This window comes from Grammomys surdaster, unplaced genomic scaffold (assembly GCF_004785775.1).
Source record: "Grammomys surdaster isolate TR1022 unplaced genomic scaffold, NIH_TR_1.0 126187, whole genome shotgun sequence".
Lineage (NCBI taxonomy): Eukaryota > Metazoa > Chordata > Mammalia > Rodentia > Muridae > Grammomys > Grammomys surdaster.
The window spans coordinates 5,789,411-5,807,582 of NW_021620993.1; the positions used below are offsets into that span (position 1 = coordinate 5,789,411).

At 39.5% G+C, this 18,172-nt stretch overlaps 1 protein-coding gene across 1 annotated transcript in view; it reads left to right on the forward strand.

Annotated features, from left to right (window-relative positions):
* Poln (DNA polymerase nu) overlaps positions 1–18,172 on the forward strand; it is a 130,461-nt gene that overhangs the window by 60,597 nt on the left and 51,692 nt on the right. Inside the window, exons 14-16 of the mRNA XM_028758297.1 lie at positions 3,141–3,198; positions 4,122–4,199; positions 5,084–5,198. Of these exons, the coding sequence (XP_028614130.1) occupies positions 3,141–3,198; positions 4,122–4,199; positions 5,084–5,198 (251 nt within the window). The remainder of the gene's footprint in view (positions 1–3,140; positions 3,199–4,121; positions 4,200–5,083; positions 5,199–18,172) is intronic.

The window sequence follows — 18,172 nt, forward strand, 5'->3', positions numbered from 1 at the left end:
GGAGTTGGTCCTCTCATTTTATCAAGAAGTTCTAGGGGATGGAACTCTGGTTATCAGACAGGCCTGGTAACAAACACCTTTACTTCCTGAGCCAATGTATAAACCCAAATTAACAGTTTGATTCAGACTGCTATTTCATCCAATCATCAAACTCCAAAGATGATCAAAGTTATCTGAAAATTTATATAAAATCTTACACATAAATACATATGATGGCAATTTTATTAATTATTGCTAAAACATGAAAGCAAACAAAATTTTCTTCAGTGGATTAGTGGATTATGTTACATCCATACAGAGAAATATTTTTCAATGATAAAAGTTTCATATGGCCATGAAACCATAAAAAGACATGAATGAGGGACTGGATCTCCTCAGTAGTTAAGAGAACTTACTGTTCTTGCAGAGGACCCAGATTCAGTTCCCAGTACCCACAAGGTGACTCACAGCTGTACATAACTATGTGTGAATAGGAATATGAAAATCTCTTCTGACCTCCCCTGGTCTATACATGCAGGCAAAGTACTCATGCACAAAGAATAAAATAAGAGCTCTTACAAATTAAAAGAAAAAGTGAATGAATCAGAATACAGGTGCCTGAGAAATGGAGAATTGACTCCAGCCTTGGCTGTATAGTGAGTCACTGCCTGAGTAGAATATACCTAAGCTTCCGGCAGTGATGGCTCATGTTGGTAGAGAGATGATGCAATGTGGTGAGAACATGGTCTTTCTTCACAAGCCCTATTCCCAGAAGAATCATGAGATTAACTGTGGGGACACACCCTGGGTGTGGATAACACCATGTCATAGTCTAGAGGCCTAGGTCAAACAAAAGAGGGGAAATGACTACAAACTAATCAAGCATTGACATCCCCTTTGTCAGCTTCCTGCCTGACCATGCTGTAAACTTTTCACTTCTACTGTGCTCTTTCCAAGATGCCATGATGCAATGACCTCTTTGAAATTGGAAGCCAAGATAAATCTTTTCCAAAATAAGTTTTTAAAAAATCAGGTCTTAGGCTGGAGAGTTGGCTCAGCAGTTAAGAGCACTGAGGGCTCTGCCAGAGGTCCTGAGTTCAATTCCCAGCAATCATATTGTGGTTTACAACCATCTGTAGTAGGATCTGATGCATTCCTCCAGTGTGTGTCTGAGACAGCTGTAGTATACTCATATAAATAAAAATATAAATTAATTTAGAAAAAAATTAAAAAGAAAATCAGGTCTTTTGGTCAGGGTCACAGAAGTAAGTAACACAATATGATTGCCTTTACTTTGGGGTGGGGGTTGTGAAAGAGTAACCAGGAAGGGGGATATCATTTGAAAATGTAAACATATGAAATGATTAATAAAAATTTTATTCTAAAAAAAATGTAACTTTCTAAAAAGAGGCCTAGAATACTGTGTGGAGATGGGTGCCAACAGCAAGAAGGTCCTGTAGACAGCCTGTGTTTTGACAGAACAACATGAGGATGACACCTCACTTCAGTGATCTTCCCAAGAACACAATTCTACGCCCTCTACCCCCAACCCTGCTACCAAGACAAATCCCAACTTGTTGGGGTAGAGTTTCCTGTCTAACTAGCATTCCTCAATTGTGAAGCATGATGAGAAACTGACAGCCAAGAGGACAGTAAAGAGACATGATGACTAAGTGTCATAAAAAAGAAATTAGGTTTAAAAAAAAATCAATGAGTACAAAGCATGGAGCTCAGAGGATGGTAATACAACCTGTCAGTTTAGCTGCAGCCAACTCCAGGATGCTCACAGGGTGAAACTGGATGGGATCATGTGATAGTTCTTCTATCTTTACAACTTTGCTCTAAAACAAAGAGGTTATTTTTCTTGAAATGGTTAAAATGTGCTGTGTAAATTAAATATCTGGTGAGTTTTCTTCCATCCTGTTACTTGTTATATTGCAAAAAAACAAAAAAACTTGATTATCAAAAATATTCCTTTGCAAATTAATCTAAGCACAGTAAGCTTAAACTTACTATTTTCTCAGGACTTATAGAAAACTCATACATTTCCTTTATTTTGGTAAAACATGATGCTGTGTTCTGTGTTAGAACCTGAGCCCCTATTTGCTGGTTGCTCCTGGCCATGCGGTGCTTTCCAAGAGCTTCCAAATGTGTATGTTAACTACAGTTTGGCTCGATGATCACTGAGGACTACCGGTCTATTTTAGACAGCTTTAAACAGTGAAATTACTGAGAATCAGTAAACTTTCTACATGCTGGTTACTATGTTGGAAAAAAATTCCCCTTTCCTAGTTAGATATTTCAGTGTATATTCTGGTACATAGTCTGAAAGAAAGTTGGATTTTGTTACTGTCTTTTTCTGCTCTGTACAATGGAACTGTGTTTTAAAGCCCTTTATTCGATGAATATTATGTATTGTTTTGGATTTTTAAACCGATCTTGAATTTCTAAGACAATTCTTTCTTGGTCATGATATATGACCCTTTTCCTGTGTTATTGGGTTAGTTTGTAGCAGATAGGCAGCTTGGTCTTCATGTAAGACCCCCTAATAATTGCAGTGGGGGCTGTTTCTGACTTGGACTCCGTTGCCTGCCTTTTGATCCCTTTCCCCTAGCTGAGCTGCCTTGTCTGCCTCAGTGGGAGAGGATGCACTTAGTCCTGAGACAACTTGATGTGCCAGGATGGGTTGGTACCCTGGTAGGGAAGGGAGAGGATGGGGCAAGTGGCGTGGGAGGGTGGAACTGGGAGAAGAGGGGGGCTGTGATCAGAACGTAAAGTGAATAAAAAAATTAATGAAAAAAGGAGTACTTTTAAAAGAATAATGGACAGATTTCCTAGAAATCTACCTTCAGCATGTTGTAATTTTTTACAATTAAGAAACTTAATAATTTGGGTTGCTGGCAGGTCCCTGAATGTATCACAGGCCCATACAGGCCAGGGTCAAGGCAGTTTCTCATACTTGCTGATTGCCATTTGTGATGTCTCCATTGAAACTTTCATATTAGGCAGTTATATTATATGATAATATACTTTTGCATGGTGTATTGGCCTTATACATTTAATAAAATATTTAATAAATACTATATATTTTAAATACCTTGAATGATGCAGATTAAGACTACATATTTCAACTAAAACTATTATTTTTATTATTTTTATAGAATATCCAGGGTATCTCCAAGCACCCAATTCAGATTTCTAAGCCTCAGAATTTTAAAGGTAATGCATTACTTCCTATCTTGTTAAAATCTCCAGAGCATTTCTTAAAACCCAGAAGTGTTTACAATTACTTTCTTGCAATATAACTGTTATTCTTTTCTGAAGTTCTCCTCTATGTTTGCATGACCAGTATTTAAACCTACATTGAAAAAATAAAAAGCAGCTGAAGTGATATAGTACCTCCCTCTTAGCAGTTTATGCATTAAAATAGATGGTAATTATACCAGGGAAATATCTGCCGTCCCACTGTCCCTCCCCCACCAACTTCCCAATAAAGAACAAACAAATGCATACACAATGGCACTGGCTTTTAATAAAACCTAAAGTTTTCTGGAGATGTTTATAACAACATATGAAAATTATTCTTTCTTTTGAGCTATCCCACTTGTAATACTGGTGGTCACATTCCTTAAAAAGAAAATTCCCATCTGGTAAAGAGTGCTAGGATGTCCACTCCCAGTAAGCTGTGGCCAGGTCAGTGCTGCTGCTTTGCTGTATGCATTGACCCAGGAGTCACAGTAATACCACCAAAGCTAAAAACTCCCCTTTCTAAATATGCACCATCACAGTGAGCAGCTGCCCTTTTGTGGTGTCTCCAGTGGGAACCACATAGCAGCATAGCCTGTGTAGATCTTCCAGTCAGTGGGGCGTAGTCTCCGGTGCTTTGCTAGAGTGATTTTGGGTGTCAGTGTCTGACTTTTTACTTTCTTTATCATAATTGTAGACAGAGCAGAGAATTTTGATAATAGAAAATTTTATTATCTTTCAATGGTATTTATTTTTTAATCGGATTACTAGAAAGTAAGAAAATAACAAATTTAGACTTTTATTTATGGATGATATTGAAATATCTCTGTATGAAGAATTACTGCAAGTCAGCTGATAGTGAAACTCACCACATGCTTTTGAAATGACAATTCAAGGTAAAGAAGAGGAGATTGTCACCATCTCTCCAAGAACCATGTTTGTGTCCTCTGAAGGCCACACCTTCCTGGCAGCAGGTACATGCATAGGATGGTAGAGGGATGCCACTGTCCTTGTAGCTCGCTTTGTGCATTTTCATGCAGTTCAAATATTTACCAACTAAGTAATGCAAAGATACATATAGAACTCATTCATGCAAATAAATCCTGACGCAAGCACTTACATAAAACAAAGATTTCTTACTCACTTTAAGTAATAACTCGTCTTTGGCTTTCAGGGTCACCTCATTCTGCTGTATTTCGATCCCAGATAATTTCTGCATAACTCATTCAATCTGCTTCCTCCTTCTTTGTCCTCCCCCACTCCCTCCCCTTGCCTACTTAAGCAGTCCTGCTAGCCGCTGTGCTCCTAAACTTCAAGCCCCTACAGCCCTTCCATTTTTTCTCTTCTGTCTTTGTTCATTGTAAATTTCTTAAGGTCTAGAAAGAAGCAAGGGAGCTGTTACTCCAGCATGACACCAGCTTTTCACATACACACTACTCTCTTCCAAACTATACCTTGATCCATTTTTCCCATTCCTCTCTTTCTGACATAGCAAGTGATTTACTCATAATGTCTGCTACAATGTAAATTCCATGGAGGAAAGGTTCTGTGTCCATATTGGTTATTAACATATCCCAAAGGGATCCTGGCACACAGGAGGCCCTTCATAAAGTTGTGATAAATGTAGAGAATGAACACTGCCCGTTCTGGAGGCTTTGTTGACCTTGCAAGAGGAAGCACAGACAGGTCTTTGGAATTGCTGGCATAGAAAAGAGCCTATATTCCTAAGGCTAAGGGAGTCTAGCAGATGGGGAAGAGGTATGATGACCTTGAGCCCCACAGAGAGGCAGACTGAGCGTGGCTTGGGGTGAGTCAATGATGGGGGTACCATAAGCTGACCCAGAACTCTGTCTCACAGACTTTTCACAGATTGAATTGCGCATTCTTGCACATTTATCTGGGGATCCAGAGCTTTTGAAGTTATTCCAGGAATCTGAAAGAAATGATGTATTTTCTACCCTGACTTCACAGTGGTAAGATAACAAAACAAGGCACAATAGTATCAGATTTGCAGGAATGCTAACATGATTTTAAAAATTTTTCTAAAGCTACTTTCATAAGAAAAAAAGTTAATTTTTTATGTAATTGTTAATCATTTTTAAAACAAGAGTAAATGACTGGGATGCCAAAAACTTCCTAATTATGAATGAACAGAGGACTTGTCCCACTATAAACAAGGGTAAGAGGAATGAGAAGTAGGAAGTCACAGGAGAAGAATGACCTCCAGTGCTGCAGTGTGATCTGTGGGCCTCCTATTAGAAGGCCATTGTCCTTTCTGTGCTTACCCAAGCCCTGCCATTCAGAGGGCAGGAATATGTGGACCTCAGGTGTCAGCCCCTAACTCTGTGGTTCATTATGGGAATTCCAGCAGCCAGTGACTTCTGGTTTTGCTGAGGTGTGCCTCTCTACCGTCGGAGTCTACCTTCTTTTCTGATTCACCATTCTTGGGCACTAACTTTTCTTCCTCTCAGTGCCTGCTGGCAGGTGAAAAGAGCAGGTGCAGGATTCTAATCTCACATTCCCTGACCTGGAATAACAGGGTGCTCCATGGAACCCACTGCTGTCATCTGCTATACCTCACTTTCCAGTTAAAGGGAGGCTCTGGTCTGGTTCGAAAAAACTAGAGACTGTAACTGGCTTGGATCATGAGGTTGCTCACTTAACAAATGTGCTACTGCTACCACAGAGTCTGCTATAAGGAAGAGAAGGAGCAGGTTGCTGCTGTTGGAAGGTTCCTGCCTCAGCTGTCATTGCCCCTTCAACCACAGGTGCTGCCTTCCTCTCACCTTGAGTCTCTTCTGTCAGACTGTCCCTGTGACTTCCTCCTTTTTTCTCACTTTCATCTCACCTCCTGAACACTGCTAGTGTTGGGAGCCTTCCAGAAAGGGCGATTCTGACCCCCAAACATGATCCTTCCCTGGGCTCTCAAGTACTTATTTCTGTTGCTGTTAGTCTTCCCTGGAACATGTGACCATCATGGGGACAGGACTGCATACTTCCAGATTAGGCATCAGCTGCTCTGGCCCACTTACTGCTATTCTCTGGCTAGTCCCCAGCACAATGGTGTCCTCTTTACTCAAGCCTCTCATTACTTTGTACTCAGGAAGGCCATTCCCCAACTTCATCCAAGCGAGCCCTGCACTCATGACTTCAGGAGCCCTTTTGACATGCCAACTTGACTTTTCTTAGTTTCGTTGCTCCTTGTCTAGTGCACATATGTACAGCAGCACCAGCTCTGTTCCCTGCTGCACCCCACTAAGCTCTGGAGCTTGCAAAGCATCTGCTGAATAAGTGGAGAGTGCAGAGTCTAGGCTTCCCTTTGCATTCACCAGAACACCAGCACCATGGGCTCTTATTTGAGTAATAAAGGTCAGGAAATATTCTATGTAAAAGAGCTAGAGTTAGGGGTGAGAATATAGTACTACAGTTTGCTAAGCTGGTCTTAAGAGTGAGTCACCATGGTAATTGTGTTTTATAGGGGCCGGAGGAAAATAGGCAAAGAGAATGTACAAAGAATGAACAGTATGGTGATTTGAGTAAGAATGAGCCTCATAGCTTCATATATTTGAATGTTTAGTCACTTAGAAGAAATTGGAGGTGTGGCCTTGTTGGAGTAAGGGTGTCACTGGGAGTAGACTTTGAGGTTTCAAAAGCCCTTGCTAGTCCTAATCTCTCTCTTTCTGTCTGCGAATCAGGATGTAGCTCTCAACTACTTTTCCAGTACTATGCCTGTCATGCCTGTGGCCATGCTCCCTGCTGTGATGACAATGGACTAAACCTCTGAAACTATAAGCAAGCCACCAATTAAATGCTTTTTTTTTTTTAAATAAGGGTTGCTGTGGTCATGGTATCTTTTCACAACAATAAAGCAGTGACTAGGACACACAGAATCCTTACTAAGTACAATAAGAGGGGTTCTGGCTGGAAGTGAGGATGTGATCAGGAGCCAAGTCTAGATTAGAAGGATCAGCTCAGAGTCTTGCCACCTACCATCTTCCAGTGACTATCTTTCTTTCTGACCCCATTCTCTGCCCTCCTCCTTAGCTATATGCCCTGACCTTCTGCAGTGATGCCCTTTAATACAAGTGACTTCTAATTGGGCAGGGCCCTCTCTCAGATACTGCCTTACTGAGTCTACCAGATATATGTTTGGTCCTCACTTGTCTGCTCTCATGCTCAACTGCACAGCACCTCCATCTGATGTCTGACTGTGGGTCTATTCATCTGCTTTCATCTCCTGCTGGGATAAAGCCTTCCAGAAGACCATTATGCTAGGCTCCTGCCTGCAAGCATAGCAGAGTATCATTAATAGCATAAGGAGTTGGCTCTCCCATGGGATGAGTCTCAAGTTGGGTCAGTCGTTGGTTGGCCATTCCCTCAATCTCTGCTCCATTTTTATCCCTGCACATCTTTTTTTTTTAAAGATTTATGTATTTATTGTATGAATATGAGTACTCAGTACACTGTCACTGTCCTCAGACACACCAGAAGAGGGGTCATATCTCATTACAGATGGCTGTGAGCCACCATGTGGTTGCTGGGAATTGAACTCATGGCCTCTGGAAGAGCAGTCAGTGCTCTTAACTGCTGAGCTCATCTCTCCAGCCCATCCCTGCATATCTTATAGGCAGGAAAATTTTGGGGTCAAAGGTTTTGTGAGTGGGTTGGTGTCCCCCTCCATCCATTGGAAGCCTCACCTGCTTATAAAAGGTGGCCAATTTGGTCTCTAGATCCCTCACTGCTAGGAGTCTCAGCTATGGTCACCCCTATAGATTCCCAGAAGCCTCCCACATCCCAGGTTTCCATCTAGTTCCAGAGATGCTCTCCCACTAATTTCCTCTGTCTCTCTGTCTCTGTCTCTCCCTGTCTCTATCTCTTTCTCTCTCTATCTCTGTCTCTCTCTGTATCTCTCTCCTCTCCCACCAGCCCTTTCTACATCTGATCCCCACCTCTCCCCTCCAACTCCTTTTCCCACCCAGTTTCCTCCCTCCATCAGCCTTCAATGTCTATGTTTTATTTCCCCTTCTGAGTAAGATTCAAGCACCCTCCCCTAGCCTTCCTTGTTACTTAGTTTCTTTGGGTCTGTGAATTGTAGCATGGTTATCCAGTACTTTATGGCTAAAATCCACTTATAAGTGAATACATATCATGTGTATCTTTCTGGGTCTGGGTTACTTCACTTAGGCTGATATTTTCTAGTTCTACTCATTTGCTTGCAAATTTTGTGATAGCCTTGTTTTTAATAGCTGAGTACTATTCCATTGTGCAAATGGACCACTTTTTTTTTAATCCATTGTACAGGTGAGGGACATCTAGGTTGTTTCCAGTTTCTGGCTATTATAAATAAAGCTGCTATGAACATAGTTGAGCAAATGTCCTAGTGGTATGGTGTAGCATCTTTTCGGTTTATGTCCAGGAGTGGTATTGAGGTAGAACTATTTCTAGTTTTCTGAGAAACCACCAAATTGATTTTCAAAGTGGTTGTATAAGTTTGCACTTCCACTAGCAATGGAGGAATGTTCCCCTTGCTTCACATCCTCACCAGCATGTCCTGTCACTTGAATATGGGATCTTAGCCATGACAGGCATAAGATGAAATCTCAGAGTCATTTTCATTTGCATTTCCCTAATGACTAAGGACAGTGAACATTTCTTTAAGTGGTTCTCAGTCATTAGAAATTTCTCTGTTGAGAAATCTTTGTTTAGATCTGTACCCCATTTTTAATTGGGTTATTTGGCTTGTTGATGTCTAATTTCTAGAGTCCTCTATATATTTTGGATATTAGCCCTCTGTTGGATGGAGGGTTGGTGAAGATCTTTTCCCATTCTGTTGGCTGCCAGTTTGTCTTATTGATGGTATCCTTTGCCTTACAGAAGCTTTTCAGTTTTAAGATGTCCTATTTATTAATTGTTGATCTTAATGCCTACACTATCTATTCAGAAAGTTTTCTGTTCAGAAAGTTTTCTTCTGTGCCAGTGAGTTCGAGGTTATTTCCCACTTTCTTTTCTAATAGGTTCAGTATCTGGTTTTATGTTAAAGTCTTTGATCCACATGGACTTGAGTTTTGTACAGGGTGATATATATGGATCTATTTGCATTTTTCTACATGCAGACATCCAGTTAGACCAGCACCATTTGTTGAAGATGCTTTCTTTTTTCCATTGTATGGTTTTTGGCTTCTTTGTCAAAAATCAAGTGTCCATAAGTGTCTGGGTTTATGTCTGGGTCTTTGATTCTAGTCCATCAATTAACCTGTTTGTCTGTGGACCAGTACCATATGGTTTTAATCACTATTGCTTTGTAGTACAGCTTGAAATCCAGATGGGTTCTTTTATCCACATGTTTTAGCTATCCTAGGTTTTTTGTTTTTCTATATGAATCTGAGAATTGTTCTTTCAAGGTCTGAAAAGAATTGTATTGGAATTTTGATGAGAATTGTATTGAATCTGTAGATTGCTTTTGATAAGATGGCTATTTTTACTGTATTAATTCTACTGATCCATGAGCATGGGAGCTCTTTCCATCTTCTGAGATCTAATTTCTCTTTTTAGGGACTTGAAATTCTTATCATACAGGTTTCTTACTTGCTTGGTTAGAGTTAAACACCAAGATATATTATTTGTGGTTATTATAAAGGGTGTTGTTTCCCTAATTTCTTTCTCACCCCGATTATCATTTGTATAAAGAACGGGTACTTTTTTTTTTTAGTTAATTTTGTATCTAGCCACTTTGCTGAAAGTGTTTATCAGCTGTTGGAGTTCTCTCTTAGAATTTTTGAGGTCACATATGTACACTGTCATATCATGTGCAAATAGTAATACTTTATTTATTTGTATATTTATTTCCATTTGCATTCCCTTAATCTCCTTTAGTTGTCTTACTGCTTTAGCTAGAATTTCAAGAACTGTTTTGAAGAGATAGGGAGAGAGTTGACAAGCCTTGTCTTATCCATGATTTTAGTGGAATTGCTTTAAGCTTCTCTCCATTTAATTAGATGTTAGCTATTGGCCTGCTGTATATTGCCTTTATTGTGTTTAGGTATGCACATTGTATCTGTGATCTCTCCATGACTTTTAACAGTGTACTGGATTTTGTCAAAGGCTTTTCAGCATATAAAGATATGATCATATGGTTTTTTTTTCTTTGTTTGTTTATATGGTAAGGTAGATCACATTGGTGAGTTTTCTTATGGCAAGCCATCCCTGAATCCTTGGGAAGAAACCTACTTGATCATGGTGAATGATATTTTTGATGTGTTCTTGTATTTGGTTTGCAAGTATTTTATTGAGTATTTTTCCATCAATGTTCATAAGGGAAATTGGTCTGAAATTCTCCTTTTTGATAGTCTTTGTGTGGTTATGTATCAGGGTGACTGTGACCTCACAGAATGAGGTTAGCACTATTCCTTCTGTTTGTGATTTGTGAAATAGTTTGAGGAATATTAGTATTAGCTCTTCTTTGAAAGACTGGTGGAATGCTGTGCTAAAAACTTCTGGCCCTGAGCTTTTTTTTTGGTTGGGAGACTTATAATGACTACTTCTATTTCCTTAGGGAGTATAGGACTGTTTAAATTATTTACCTGACCGAAGTTAAACCAGGAGCAGATAAACCATCTAAATAGTCCCATAACCCCTCAGGAAATAGCAGCAGTCATTAAAAGTCTCCCCACTAAAAAAAGCCCAGGACCAGATGGTTTTAGTGCTGAATTCTATCAGACCTTCAAGGAAGACCTAATACCAATTCTCTTCAAAATATTCCACAAAATAGAGACAGAAGGAACACTACCCAATTCATTCTATGAAGCTACAATTACACTCATACCCAAACCCCACAAGGACCCGACAAAGAAAGAGAACTTCAGACCAATCTCCCTTATGAACATCGATGCAAAAATACTCAATAAAATTCTAGCAAACCGAATCCAAGAACACATCAAAACAATCATCCATCATGATCAAGTAGGTTTTATCCCAGGAATGCAGGGATGGTTCAATATTCGGAAATCCATCAATGTAATCCACTATATAAACAAACTTAAAGAAAAAAACCACATGATCATCTCACTAGATGCTGAGAAAGCATTTGACAAAATTCAACATCCCTTCATGATAAAAGTCTTGGAAAGATCAGGAATTCAAGGCCCATACCTAAACATAGTAAAAGCAATTTACAGCAAACCAGTAGCCAACATCAAGCTAAATGGAGAGAAACTTGAAGCAATCCCACTAAGATCAGGGACTAGACAAGGCTGCCCACTCTCCCCCTACCTATTCAATATAGTACTGGAAGTCTTAGCCAGAGCAATTAGACAACAAAAAGAAGTCAAAGGGATACAAATAGGAAAGGAAGAAGTCAAAATATCGTTATTTGCAGATGATATGATAGTATACTTAAGTGACCCCCAAACTTCCACCAGAGAACTCCTAAACCTGATAAACAACTTCAGCAAAGTGGCTGGTTATAAAATCAACTCAAACAAATCAGTAGCCTTCCTCTACATGAAAGATAAAACAGACTGAAAAAGAAATTAGGGAAATGACACCCTTCACAATAGTTGCAAATAATATAAAATACCTTGGTGTGAATCTAACCAAGCAAGTGAAAGACCTGTATGACAAGAACTTCAAGTCTCTGAAGAAAGAAATTGAAGAAGATCTCAGAAGATGGAAAGATTTCCCATGCTCATGGATTGGCAGGATTAATATAATAAAAATGGCCATCTTGCCAAAAGCAATCTACAGATTCAATGCAATCCCCATTAAAATCCCAACTCAATTCTTCACAGAGTTAGAAAAGGAAATTCTCAAATTCATATGGAATAACAAAAAACCCAGGATTGCAAAAACTATTCTCAACAATAAAAGAACTTCGGGAGGAATCACCATCCCTGACCTCAAGCTGTACTACAGAGCAATAGTGATAAAAACTACCTGGTATTGGTACAGAGACAGGCAGGAAGATCAATGGAATAGAATTGAAGACCCAGAAATGAACCCACACTCCTATGGTCACTTGATCTTTGACAAAGGAGCTAAAACTGTCCAGTGGAAAAAGGACAGCATTTTCAACAAATGGTGCTGGTTCAATTGGAGGACAACATGTAGAAGAATGAAAATTGATCCATTCTTATCCCCTTGTACAAAGCTCAAGTCTAAGTGGATAAAGGACCTCCACATAAAACCAGATACACTGAAACTAATAGAAGAGAAGGTGGGGAAAAGCCTCGAATACTTGGGCACAGGGGAAAAGTTCCTGAACAGAACTCCAATGGCATATGCTCTAAGATCGAGAATTGACAAATGGGACTTCATAAAATTGCAAAGTTTCTGTAAGGCAAAGGACACTGTCAATAGGACAAAACGACAACCAACAAATTGGGAAAAGATCTTTACCAATCCTTCATCTGATAGAGGGCTAATATCCAATATATACAAAGAACTCAAGAAATTAGACTCCAGACAACCAAATTACCCTATTAAAAAATGGGGTATAGAGCTTAACAAAGAATTTTCAATGGAAGAAACTCGAATGGCCGAGAAGCACCTAAAGAAATGCTCAGCATCCTTAGTCGTCAGGGAAATGCAAATCAAAACAACCCTGAGATTCCATCTCACACCAGTCAGAATGGCTAAGATTAAAAACTCAGGTGATAGTAGATGCTGGCGAGGGTGTGGAGAAAGAGGAACACTCCTCCATTGTTGGTGGGACTGCAAGATGGTGCAACCACTTTGGAAATCAGTCTGGCGGTTCCTCAGAAAATTGGACATAGCATTACCCGAGGATCCAGCTATACCACTCCTAGGCATATACCCAGAAGATGCTCGAACATATAATAAGGACATATGCTCAACTATGTTCATAGCAGCTTTATTTATAATAGCCAGGAGCTGGAAAGAACCCAGATGTCCTTCAACTGAGGAATGGATTCAAAAAATGTGGTATATTTACACAATGGAGTATTACTCAGCTATTAAAAACAATGAATTCGAGAGGTTCCTAGGTAAATGGATGGAACTAGAAATTATCATCCTGAGTGAGGTAAGCCAATCACAAAAGAACACACATGATATTCACTCACTGATTATTGGATATTAGCCCAGAACCTTGAAATGCCCAAGATGCAACTCACAGGCCACATGAAGCCCATAAAGAAGGAAGACCAAGTGGGGGTGATTCAGTCCTTCTTAGAAGGAGCAACAAAATACTCAAGGGAGCAAATATGGAGACAAAGCGAGGGACAAAAACTGAAGGAGGGGCCGTCTGAAGACCTTTCCACCTGAGTATCCATCCCATGTGAAGTCACCAAAGGTAGATGCTGATGTGGAAGTCAGGAAGTGCATGCTGATAAGAGCCTGATATGGATGTCTCCTCAGAGGTCTTCAAGAGTCTGACATATTCAGAGGCAGATGCTCACAACTAGCCATTGAACTGATCATGGGGTTCTCAATAGAGGAGTTAGAGTGAAGACTGAAGGAGCTGAAAGGATTTGCGGCCCCATGAGGAGAGCAACAATACCAACCAACCACACCTCCCAGGGTCTAAACCACCAGCCTGGGAGCACTTAGGGGGGTATACAGGGCTTCAGCTGAATATGTAAGAGTGGAGGGCCCTGCTGGGCATAGGTGGAAGAAGAGAACCTTGACCTCATGAAGGCTGGATGCCCTAGGGGGTGGGAATTTTGAGGGTGGGGAGGTGGGAGTGGGGGGGAGTAGATAGAGGTTACATCCACAGAGAAGAAGGAGGAGGGGTGAGGGGATTGGGGGTTCCGGGGTGGGTGGGGGATGGGGTAAGGGGACAACATAGGAAATGTAAATAAAACATCCAATAGAAACAAAAAAATAAAAAAAAATAAAATAAAAAAATAAAAAAGTTTTATTATGAAATGGAAAAAAAATAAATTATTTACCTGATCTTGATTTAACTTTGGTAATTGGTATCTATCAAAAAAAATCATCCATTTCATTTAGATTTTCCAATTTTGTAAAGTACAGGACTTTACTTAGTTTTGGTTGAAAGTCTATTTTATTAGATATTAGAATGGCTATTCTAGCTTGCTGCTTGGATCCATTTGCTTGGAAAACCCTTTCAAGCCCTTTACTCTGAGAGTATCTATCTTTGTTGCTGAGATATATTTCTTTTAATGCAAAAGAATGATATACCCTGTTTTCGCATCCATTCTGTTAGCCTCTGTCTTTTTATTGGGGAATTGAGTCTATTGATGTTGAGAGATTTTTTTTTTTTTGGTTTTTTTTTTTCGAGACAGGGTTTCTCTTTATAGTCCGGGCTGTCCTGGAACTCACTCTGTAGACCAGGCTGGCCTCGAACTCAGAAATCCGCCTGCCTCTGCCTCCCAAGTGCTGGGATTAAAGGCGTGCGCCACCACCGCCCGGTTAATGTTGAGAGATTTTAATGCCCAATAGTTGTTGATTTCTGTTCTTTTCATGTTGGTGGTGGTAGTGTGTGTGCGTGTGTGTGCTTCCCATCCTTTAGTTTGCTAGTGGTAATTCTTTTCCCTGTGTTTTTTTTAGATGTAGTTAACTTCTTTGGGTTGGAATTTTTCTTCTGCTATCTTCTGTAAAATGGTATTTGTGAATGGATATTGTTTAAATTTGGTTTTGTCATAGAATATCTTGTGGTTTTTTCCCAATGGTGATTGAAAGTTATGCAGAGTTTAGTATTCTGGACTGACATTTATGGTCTTTTATACAAGATATCTTCCCAGGTCCGTCAGGCTTTTAGAGTCTCTGTTGAGAAGTTGCGTGAAATCTGATAGGTCTGCCTTTTTGTTACTTGGCCTTTTTCCCATGTAGGTTTTAATGTTTTTTTTTTCTTTGTTCTGTACACTTAGTGTTTTGATTATGTGGTGGGAAGATTTTCTTTATGGCGCAATCTATTTGATGTTCTGTAAGCTTTTTGTATAATTAGGCATCTCTTTCTTTAGGTTGGGGAAGTTTTCTTCTATGATTTTTGTTAAATATTTTCTGGGCCTTTGAGCCAGGAGTCTTCTTCTTCTGTAGTGGGAGGTATTAGAAAAGAAACGTCCACCAAGTTCCTGCACTAATGTCAGCTGGCAGGCTGGCTTGCTGGCTGCCTGGCCCCATCCAGGTGTCCTCATCTTGTCAGGCTCTCCTGCGGTACTGGAGCTCACAAGTTCCCTTCACAGCCACAAGAGCCCCACCCAATGACCGTCCACTCCTCAAACAGCCACCATATTACCCATCACCTGACAAAATCAAAACTCTTAGTGCTATAGTTAACCAATGGATTTAATATATCATTAAAATCTCAGTACCCAAGATGCTCACACAATGCGTTTCTCTCTGTGTCTCCTTCTCTGCCACCCTTAGCTCCATCTCTCTTTTCCCTATCCAATCACAGGCCTCCTGCTGCAAATAAATTGGACCGGGAAATTTCTGCCACATTACACCCTTTCTGTTGGAATAAAAAAAAAAAACAACTTTCTCTCAAAATATAAATTGAGCATGGCTATTACCATTTTGTAAGGTACAAGATTGGCCTAATACCCAGTCCAAAATTATTGTCAATAAAAAGACCATTGTCATCTATCCTAACTTAAAAGACCTAGCTTTCTTCCTGACTTTAGATTGACTGCCATATGAAAAACCATCCTCTCAAATCTGTTCTCTCAAAGTAAATAGCCTGGGTTGGCTATGAGACTATAAGTCTTCAACCCCATTAGAAATCCAAGAATGAGTGAATTAACTGATAATATGGGAAACACAAAGCATAGCTTCCAAAACTTAGCCAAATTATAGAGATCACTGATCACCTTGACAGTCCCTACACTTCAAAATGTTGGAGCATCCGGTCTTCAGCCTTTTGGCCCAGGATCATCTGACAGACCTTGTAATGTAGAATTTTTAAGGGCTGATTACCCTGTTTTGGTAGAGATTATCAGTCGACTATTCCACATAGTGTGTCCTTTTTCTGGGCAGTATTTTGTCTGTAGATGAAAAGAGGCAATTCTTGTCTAGTGGATGACTCACTACTACTGGAGTAACTCCAAAGATTCTCAGTTTCTTTTTAGAATCCAAGACATGGAAGCTGTCAGGAGCAGACAGGTCTCTGGTCAAATGATCCTTAATAAAGAAATGTTCATAACATCATATTCTGTGGACTTCTGATGTTTTCGAAAACCAACTATTTATGTAAAGTAATCTGGACTGTTGTCCATTAACTACTCTTAGCTATTTCTAATTAAAATCTTGAAAACACCCTAATCATAAACTCAGAGCCATGAATTTGCTATTTGGCTCTTAACTACAGGCTTAAACATCTCAGATCAGTTTAACATAACAGTTATAGAAGGACTGGGTCTAAACCTTGTACTTACAAAATTTTGTATCAATAGAAGAAATTTATACCAATAAAACCCTTGACTTTTGCATCAAAATAAATTCTGTACCAAAATAAGAAATTTTGACTTTATCTTAGTAACAATTATAAAGATTTCTACCAATAGATTATGGCTATGTAATGAATTCTAACTATTCCTCCCTGCTCCAATTAAGACCATTTCTAAATTCCCTAGAAAGACAACCTAATAATAACCCCTTCCAGCCCTCAAAACCCAGAGAATTTGACACTGACTCCTCATAACTTCTTCAAGCTCAATATAGGTATTGAGATATTTTGAAGGGAGGCAGGAGGAAGGGTGAATAGGGGAGGTAGCTGGCCTTAAGAAGGCTACACCAATGACTGATTTAGTCTCTGATATCTGTGTCTTAACTAGATCCAGCTGGAAGCCTAGGACATCAGGGAGTTTGAGCAGGTCAGTTCAGCATGCATGATGAGGAGATTCACCAAGGCTGTATATTCTGTAATATACAATCTCAAAACAAATTTTAGTATCATTAAGATAATTTTTTTGTTTGATTCTCTGGAATCTAGTCACTGGAGGCCTACCTCTTTCAAATATTATCCATATTACTCTGGAAGGTGAAAAATGCCTTAATCACGTTTTTTTTCTGAAAACACAAAGATTAAACCTTTTTCCCAAATCAGCATATCCTTGAGCCAGTAATCAGAAAACCCTTTATTTGGACCACTCTCCCCGAGGAATAATATAACCACAAAACTCAAAATCACACCCATTTTTAAAATTAAAATAATCTAAAACAAATGAAGTAAACTAAAGTACTGTATATGCCTGTATTAGGCCTTATCTATTTTGCCCAGCAGGATTAAAAACCCAATATTCCCGCTAAGCCCACATAGACAGAATTTGAGTATCCTGAGGCATATTAAGACAATATATCTTTATACCAACTTTCTGTTCAGCTCTCTGCCTAGAGCCACAGACTTATTAATTAATACCTGATAATATCTACCTGCAGGTCTCTCTGCCTGGAGGCACAGACAAATTTTCCCTATCTTTGTTCCGAATGGTGGGCAAAATTCCCCACATGATTCGGACAAAACTGTTTATAAATCTATCCTAAAAACAAATAGTCCCAATATTATAAATTCACAGTTAAATCAGTATCTGCCCCAAGATTGAGGCTTTTTCATACTCTAGCTCTCTGACTCAGAGCAGCCAACTTGTTATACCATCTGTCTGTTGATCTCTCTACCTGGAGGCACAGACCAATTTTCCCTATCTTTGTTCTGAACCGCAGGCGAAATTCCCCATGTGATTTGGATAAATCTGTTTATAAATCTATCCTAAAAAAAATAATTCCAATATTGTAAATTCACAGTTAAATCTATCTGCACTAAAAGGCAGGCAACTTCATTCTTTTCCTAGCAGAAAGCAGGCTGCAGTTCTCAACAGCAGGGAACCTGGGAGCTGCTAGCAGTTTCTTTGTTTCAAAGTTCCCACGCTTGAGTCATGTAACTCATTTAGCACTACTCAGATACTCACTGTAATATATATATGTATATGTATATGTATATGTATATGTATATGTATATGTATATGTATAT